The sequence below is a fragment of the Staurois parvus genome, unplaced genomic scaffold (genome assembly GCF_062004578.1).
Source record: "Staurois parvus isolate SC_StPar_1 unplaced genomic scaffold, SC_StPar_1.0 ptg001455l, whole genome shotgun sequence".
Classification (NCBI taxonomy): domain Eukaryota; kingdom Metazoa; phylum Chordata; class Amphibia; order Anura; family Ranidae; genus Staurois; species Staurois parvus.
The window spans coordinates 164,383-173,567 of NW_028319251.1; the positions used below are offsets into that span (position 1 = coordinate 164,383).

Sequence of the window (9,185 nt, forward strand, 5' to 3'; positions counted from 1 at the left end):
TCAGATGTCCTCAGTGTGATTGGTTAAAATTTTGGAGGATCCTACTACAATTCCCCATCCCTATCCCCAGTTCTACAATAAAACCCCAAAAACAAACATCCCCTAGACTGGTCATTGAAGACAACGAGCGGAAGTGTGTGTGTTTGGCTAAAGAAATACACCGTGCCTGGTTGTGGGGAGCAATGAGGGGAAACCTCAGGTACCTTGAGGGGGGGTATGTGTATGGCCAGATTTAGGGAGTTAGACAAAGTCTCTAAAGTGTATGTAAATGTAGCTCCCTCCTAGGTAGGTTGCTAGAGAAATGTAGTTTTCTTGGCTCACTGTAGTCAGAGGACTGGGATTGTCTGCTGTGGTCAGACGGTAGGATTGACCCCCTAATTCTGTTGAGAAATTTCCAGAGCCTAAGGCAAGAAGATTCAAATCCCCAGCATGAATATTTACCAACCTCTGACCAACCCCTGGGGAGGTGTGCCTAGCAGGTGGTCAGGGAAGGGGGTAAAAAAGCTGAAGCATGGGCTGATAGGCGAGTTGCTCTGTCCAATGTACCTGAGGATGGACTGCTGACGCTTCGGGCTGGGGGGGGCAGATGTTTGCTCCTAGGACCATCTAGGAGTGGCTGCTGGACTACTCAGTACTTTGGATAAAACTCCTGAATTCTGGATATTTCTATCGGGTCCGTGAGTAGAGATTAAAGGCAAAATAATGGGGGGGGGGGGCAGATGTTTGCCCCTAGAACCATCCAGGAGGGGCTGCTGGACTGCTCAGTGCTTTGGATAGAACTCACAAATTCTGGATGTTTCTATCAGGTCCGTGAGTAGAGCTTAAAGTGATATTAAAGGCAAAATAATGGGGGGGGGGCAGATGTTTGCCCCTAGAACCATCCAGGAGGGGCTGCTGGACTACTCAGTGCTTTGGATAGAACTCCCGAATTCTGGATCTTTCTATCGGGTCCGTGAGTAGAGCTTAAAGTGATATTAAAGGCAAAATAATGGGGGGGGGGGCAGATGTTTGCCCCTAGAACCATCGTGGAGTGTCTGCTGGACTGTTCAGTGCTTTGGATAAAACTCCCGTATTCTGGATCTTTCTATCGGGTCCGTGAATAGAGCTTAAAGTGATATTAAAGGCAAAATAATGGGGGGGGGGGGCAGATGTTTGCCCCTAGAACCATCCTGGAGTGGCTGCGGGACTGCTCAGGGCTTTGGATAAAACTCCCGAATTCTGGATCTTTCTATCGGGTCCTTGTGTAGAGCTTAAAGTGATATTAAAGGCAAAAGAATGGGGGGGGGGCAGATGTTTGCCTCTAGATCCATCTAGGAGTGGCTGCTGGACTACTCAGTGCCTTGGATAGAACTCCCGAATTCTGGATCTTTTTATCAGGTCCGTGAGTAGAGCTTAATGTGATATTAAAGGCAAAAAATTCAGAAGCTGAGAATTCTGACTTTTAATCTCAGAATTTTGTTTAATACATTTTAGAATGGCCCCAAGGCTCCTCCATAGATGGGAGATACGTTCGCTTACACACAGTTTTACAGCGACTAAGCAAACAATTTCTGAAATAAAAAATGCCCTCCATCTCTTTTGAAGTCCCACATGCAACATGTATGATTTACAACTGTCACGGTATAGGGGCCCGGCCAATTATTAATTCCTGCTTACTGATCTGGAGTGTCACGATACGAGTTCTCTGCCAGCCCAGTTATTAATTCCCAGTTATTAATTCCTTGTTCCTTTAATTCCTCCTGGCCATAAGAAGAGCTTCCTCCAATTAGTATTCACTCCTGTGTGCCAAAGGCCCTAGCTGTAATTAACTCACCCCCCCCTCCACGAAAGGTCCCAAATTCAATTAGTATATCCTTCCATTGTTATCCTGTTTACAAATGCAAATTCAATTATTGTGTTTCCATGTCCATCCTGTCTTGTGCCCAGATGTCCTACACCCCTAATTAGTGCCTTACTTTTGTATTAATGTATTGTGTTTCCTTGTCCGTCCTGTCCAACCAGTTACAACTACAAATTAAAATACTGTAGTTCCATTCCTGTCCAATTCTCTCCATTGTCATCCAAAATGTCCCTAAACTCAATTAAGACAGTCCCTACATTGTAATCCTGCTAATGACCCCCCTCCACCTCTCATCCTGCTCAGGGGGTTTAAGAGGTCAGTGCTGGTCTCTCCTGGGGAACCATTCTGCTGTGCAGCCGCTGAGAGATCCAGCTGGACTCTAGTGGCCCAGGGACCCCCCCAAGCCTGGGGGGGAGACCGTCTGTCCCTACCTGAGACCCCCAAGCTAAGGGGAGACCACCTGCATGCTACCTGAGACCCTCCAGCTGAGGGGAAACTGCCTGCCAGCTACCCGAGACCCCAGTCCAGGGGTAGATTGCTGCCTGTTGCCTGAGACCCCTGCCCAGGGGTAGGTTGCCGCCTGTTGCCCGAGACCCTTGCCCAGGAGTAGGTTGTCCGCCTGTTGCCCGAGACCCCTGCCCAGGGGTCGGTTGCACGCCTGTTGCCCGAAACCCCTGCCCAGGGGTAGGTTGCCGCCTGTTGCCCGAGACCCCAGTCCAGGGGTAGGTTGCCGCCTGTTGCCCCGAGACCCCAGTCCACTGTGCAGTCACGGAGGGAGCCCAGCTGAGGCGGGACCCTCAAGACCAGGCTCTACCTGGGACCCCCCAAGCCTAGGGGGGAGATCGCCTGCTTGTTGCCCGAGACCCCCAGACCAGGGGTAGATTGCCGCCTGTTGCCCGAGACCCTTGCCCAGGAGTAGGTTGTCCGCCTGTTGCCCGAGACCCCTGCCCAGGGGTAGGTTGCCCGCCTGTTGCCCGAGACTCCTATCCAGGGGTAGGTTGCCGCCTGTTGCCCAAGACCCCAGTCCGCTGTGCAGTCATGGAGGGAGCACAGCTGAGGCTCTGCCTAGGACCCCCCAAGCCTAGGGGGGGAGATCGCTTGCCTGTTGCCCGAGAACACAGCCCAAGGGTAGATTGCCTGCCTGCTGCCCAAGACCTCAGTCCAGGGGTGGATTGCCTGCCTGCTGCCCGAGACCCCAATCCAGGGGTGGATTGCCTGCCTGTCGCCGGAGACCTCAGCCTGGGGGGAGATTGTTTGCCTGTTGCCCGAAGATCCCAGTCCAAAGAGAGGGGAAGACCACACAAGCCAGCCTGCCTGAGACCCCTCGCCTGTCCCGGACCTCCAACAGGTATCTGTGTCTTACTTTCTTATCCCTGGGGGACCAGACACCCTGTTGGATCCGTGGGCACATGCTTTCCCCTGTTTTACCTGAACTGCTTCTGGGACGATCCCCTGTTTTACCCGAACTGTTCCTGTGATGACCCTTGCCCCTTGTGAGATTACCATCCACCACAGAGACTCTTCCTTTGCCCTTGGTGCTGGGCTACCAGTATCTTAGCCCTCCTCGCTGTCACCCCCCTATTGGCCAGACCACCCGTGCCGGGACTCGTCTCTAGTCTGCGCACAGATCACCCTTCCTGCCATTTCCCCATTGAGTGACTGTCATTTTGTTGTCTTAATGAAGCTTGGTGTGTTCTCCATCCTCTTTGTGTGTTCTGTCCTGCCTGCGCTTCCGTCACAACAATAAAATAGCAACAATTAAAAAAAAGAGATTCTGCATTTCCATCAAATTTAGGACCTCTGGACCATCCGCTTATTGCCAGAAAATTCTGGTCTCTCTTTAGTGATCAAATCAACACTGAAAAAGCTAGACCTGAATCTCGCCCTAGCCCTGGCAATACCTTCCTTTCTTCCTTCCTCTTCTCCTCTCCTTCTTTCCCTACCCTCTCCTATCTCTTTTTTCGCTTCCCTTTTCCCCCTGACCACCTCGCCGTATAAACACATCTCCCCCCTCCCTCTACACCATTCCCCCTCACACATGCAGGTACCTAAGCGCACCCTCATGTCAGGAACCCCTCGCCCTCCTGAGGATCCCCCCCCCTTCCTGACCAGGCCATTTTTTGCGATACGGCGTTGCGTTATTTTAACTTACAATTGCTCGGTCATGCAACGCTGCAACCAAATGAAATTTACATCCTTTTTTCCCCACAAATACAGTTTTTTTTGGTGGTATTTGACCGCCTGTGCGGTTTTAATTTTTTGCGCTATAAACACAATAAGACTGACAATTTAAAAAAAAAACAACAATATTTCGGACTTTTGGCTATTAACCCCTTCACGCCTAAGGGTAAAACAAATCTAAATGCCTAATCGCAATTTTGCAAAGTTGACCTGTGTTAGTAAAACTGTACGTATCATCACAACTACTTTATACATCCAGGTGAATTATATCGCGTTTTTTTCAGGACAAACTGGGCTTTCATTTGGTGGTAAATGGATATCTCCTGATTTTTGTTTATTATCAAAGGAAAACTGGCCCAAAATAGTAAAAAAAAAATCATTTTTTTTATTTAGCTGTGTGTTTCTTGTTACTACCATAATCTACCACCAAAGAACAACCCAAAATAAATTCTCCAGCTCTTGACGATCGCAGTGATACCATATATGTGTATGTTATTTGTTGTTTGACCTTTGACCCTGACCTTGACCCAAACACTAACCTTGGCACTGAACTAGATCAAACCTTGATCTAGATATTTTTTCTTTATTTTTTCTTTTCTTTTTTTTATATTTATTTATTTATCTTTTTTTTTTTTTACAAACATTTTTTTTTCTCTCTATGCCAGGAGTTAGAGAGATACAATTTATCTCTCTTCTCCATTCATAGAGAGAGAAAACAACAAGGGGGCCAGGCTGCACAGTGACTGATCACTGTGATAGCCAATCAGAGGCTATCACAGCGATCATGTGACCCAGAATCGGGAGTCCCGGGTCCCAATCGTTAGAACGGGACCCAGGGCTCTCAGTGACACGGCTGTCTTTGTGCTCGGTGCACTCCAAGCAGAAAGACAGGTACGCAAATATGCGGCCCCATGGAAAAAAGCCCAGTTCCGTGAGGCCGCATATTTGTGTGACATCGGCATCAAGGGGTTAAACATGTCCAGTAAAAAAAAATAAAAAATAAAAAAAATTATTATTATATAGGATTTATATACCGCCAACGGTTTGCTCAGCGCTTTACATTATATTGGGAGACAATTCAGCAACAATACAGTTCAATACAAGAGGGATAGGAGGACCTGATCCTGGGAGCTTACAATCTAGGAGGGAGGGGCTAGTGGTACAATAGGTAAAAAATTGTGAGGGATGGACTGGTTGGAAGAGTAGAGGATTCCAGTATTAGCTGAGGGCGGTATAGGCTTCCCTGAAGAGAAAGGTTTTCAGTGATCGCCTAAAAGTAAGTAGAGTAGGTGATAGTCTGATAGATTGGGGTAGGGCGTTCCAGAGGATGGGTGATGCCCTGGAGAAGTCCTGGAGACGAGCATGGGAGGAGGAGATAAGGGAGCTAGAGAGTAGGAGGTCGTGCGAGGAGCGGAGAGTACGGTTTGGGTGATATTTAGAGATAAGATCGGTTATGTAAATTGGGGCAGTGGACAGCTTTATACATCATAGTTAGTGTTCTGAATTTTATCCATTGGGCAACTGGGAGCCAGTGGAGGGATTGGCAGAGGGGGGTGGAGGACACTGAATGGAGGTCAGTGGAGGGATTGGCAGAAAGGGGCGGAGGACACTGAATGGAGACCAGTGGAGGGATTGGCAGAGAGGGGTGGTGGAAACTGAGTGGAGGCCAGTGGAGGGATTGGCAGAGAGGGATGGAGGACACTGAGTGGAGGCCAGTGGAGGGATTGGCAGAGAGGGATGGAGGACACTGAGTGGAGGCCAGTGGAGGGATTGGCAGAGAGGGGTGGAGGACACTGAGTGGAGGCCAGTGGAGGGATTGGCAGAGAGGAATGGAGGACACTGAGTGGAGGTCAGTGGAGGGATTGGCAGAGAGGGGTGGTAGATACAGAGCGGATTGTGAGGTGGATGAGCCTGGCAGCAGCGTTCATGATAGACTGAAGGGGATAGCCTGCGATAAGGTAGGCCAATGAGGAGGGAGTTACAACAGTCGAATCAAAATCAAATTTCGTCATAAATTTAGGCCAAAATGTCTTTGCTGAAAAAAATCCCAATACGTGTAAATTAATTGGTTTATGTGAAAGTTATAGCGTTTACAAATGGCGGTGTATATACTGAGATTTTTTTTTTATACTAGTAATGGTGGCGATCAGTGACTTATAGCGGGACTGCAGCGGGCATTCTGACACTGGGAGGGGAACTGACTTGGTGTCACTGACATCCCCAGTGACGCCAATACAGTGATCAGTGCTAATAAAAAGCACTGACTGTACTAATGACAAAGGGCAGGAAGGGGTTAACATCTGGGGCGATCAAAGGGTTAACTGTGTGCTGTTTTACATCATGTGCTGTTTTACTTGGGAAACATGCTGCCGTGTATTTCTCTGCTTTGCAGCATGCTCTTGATTACAGGAGAGAGACCTGTGTTGTTTACATACAGGTCTCACCCAGGGGCGGACTGACAACTCATGGGGCCCCTCAGGCAATAGGGGATCATGGGGCCCCTGTGTCCTTGCCCAAACTCAAATAAGCCTATGGTACCAGGGGCATCTAATAGGGCCCCCTACTGACTCCGGGCCCTCGGGCAGTGCCAGAGTTTCCAAATGTTCAGTTCGCCCCTGGTCTCACCCCTGTCAGTTTTCCCTGGTGTTTGATTGGTGCCGGCAGAGAATCCGTCCAGGACCACGTGATTGACATGCCTAGCTGCCAATGGCGGTGTGGGTAGGGTGGCACGTGTGCACCCCCTACCCGGAAATGCAAATCACGTGTAAATATACGTGACTTTGAACAGCCCTGCCGCCCTGTAGCAGTATTTCTGCTATAGGGCAGAGGGGCGACTGAAAAGTCAAAATATGTGAACGTTCAACAGGTCCAAAGATTTAGGGAGCTGAAGTTCTACACGTCATTTCCAGTGAAGGCAACTTCTGCTGAGGCATCTGTTCCATTATATGTCCGGTTTGAATTATAAAATTAGATGATAGGTTTTAAATACACTTTTGACTTCTTTCCAATCATTTCAATTACATTTTTTAGCAAATCCTCCTGTGAACATGAGGATGTTTTGCCCCATAAAACATCAGCATCTTCTTCGTACAACGATGGGCCTGCATAACAAGACTGTGGTCACGGAGTTTATACTGGTTGGATTAACAGAAAGCGCCAGGCTAAAATATATTTTGTTTGCCGTCTTCTTCTTTATTTACATGTTGACTCTGTTTCAGAATGTGGGACTTATAGTGCTCATCAGCGTGGACAGGAAACTTAAAACTCCTATGTATAGTTTCTTGCGCCACTTATCGTTCCTTGACATCTGCTACTCGTCAACAGTCATGATCAGGTTGCTGAAAGACTTATCCTCATATAATACATCCATATCCATTGCTGGATGTGAGCTTCAGATGCTGTCCTATATAGGGTTTGGAGTAACTGAGTGTTTCCTTCTGGCAGCCATGTCGTACGACAGATACGTGGCCATATGCCACCCACTGACCTACCTACAAATAATGAGCAGGCAGACCATCATGATCCTACTGGTGTTCTCCTACTTAGGAGGCTTGATAAACGCCTTTGTTGAGACTGGCTTCTCGCACTTCCATCTGGACTTCTGTGAACAACGCCCATATATTTACCACTACTACTGCGACGTTATTGCACTGATTCAGATTTCCTGTGGTGACACCAGACTCAATCAATCGATCCTCTTCTCCTTTGCAGGTTTTACCGAGTTCTCATCTCTGTCGGTGATCCTTGTGTCCTATTTCTATATTTTTGTGTCTGTCTTACGCATTCGTTCTTCTCAAGGACGCAGGAAGGCCTTCTCTACTTGCGGTTCTCATCTGACGGTGGTGACTTTATTTTATGGAACTGTCATGTTTATGTATCTGAGACCTTCAACTGACTACAGCCCAGAGCAAGGCAAAGTGGTTTCTGTATTTTTCACTATAGTCATTCCTTTTCTGAATCCTTTCATATACAGCCTGAGGAATCGTGACGTAAAAACGTCTGCCAAAAGATTGGTAATTTCCCCACTAAGGAAAGTGGGAAGATTTGGTATACATTGACAGTAATATACGTATTCATGCTTTAAAGATAAATGGACACAATATATTTGATTGCTTTGTTTGCTTTTCTTTGTCCATTGAATTGAGTGAAAAGTTTCCTACTGCTTGGTCTTCCCATCTGCTGGCCACCATGTTTTTTTCCGGGTCAAATAACTGCTGATTCTCGGCTAGTTTATATTGTTAAAAATAAGCCATACAATTATTTGAAGTTAAATTGACTTGAGTAAGGCTGAAGGATAACATTGAACTAATATGGCCATGTGTCTGTATTGGGTCAATGATGTCACAAGCATCCCCACCCCTTTGTGTACATCAGTCACGAGGCGAGGAATCTCTGGCCGGCTACTAATTGGCTCAGCAATGATATCTAAATTCTGGGTTTAGACAAACTTAAGTTAGGACCCAATCCATGCCCAGCAATGACATCTAACTTCTGGGTTTAGACAAACTTGAGTTTGGACCCAATCCATGCCCAGCAATGAAATCTAACTTCTGGATTCGGACAAACTCGAGTTTGGAACCGTTCCAAGCCCAGCAATGACATCTAACTTCTGGGTTTGGACGAACTTGACTTTGGACCCACTCCAAGCCCAGCAATGACATCTAACTTCTGGGTTTGGATGAACTCGAGTTTAGAACCAATCCAAGCCCAGCGATGACATCTAACTTCCGGGTTTGGACGAACTTGAGCTTGGACCCAATCCAAGCCTAGCAATAACATCTAACTTCTGGATTTGGACAAACTTGAGTATGAAGTAAATCCAAGCCCAGCGATGACATCTAACTTTTGGGTTTAGACGAACTTGAGTTTGGACCCAATCCATGCCCAGCAATGACATCTAATTTCTGGGGTTGGACAAACTTGACTTTGGACCCTCTCCAAGCCCAGCAGTGACATCTAACTTCTGGGTTTGGATGAACTCAAGTTTAGACCGAATCCAAGCCCAGCAATGACATCTAGCTTCCAGGTTTGGACGAACTTGAGTTTGGACCCAATCCAAGCCAGTGATGACATCTAACTTCTGGGTTTGGATGAACTCGAGTTTAGAACCAATCCAAGCCCAGCGATGACATCTAACTTCCGGGTTTGGACGAACTTGAGTTTG

General features: G+C 47.4%; 1 protein-coding gene across 1 annotated transcript; it reads left to right on the forward strand.

Moving 5' to 3' along the window:
- The first annotated feature begins 7,116 nt into the window (after nt 1-7,116).
- LOC149435881 (olfactory receptor 5AR1-like) lies at nt 7,117-8,125 on the forward strand. The gene has a single exon (XM_089662299.1). The coding sequence runs from the start codon at nt 7,117-7,119 to the stop codon at nt 8,077-8,079; it is 963 nt and encodes a 320-aa protein (XP_089518425.1). The 3' UTR covers nt 8,080-8,125.
- Nucleotides 8,126-9,185: the final 1,060 nt, after the last annotated feature.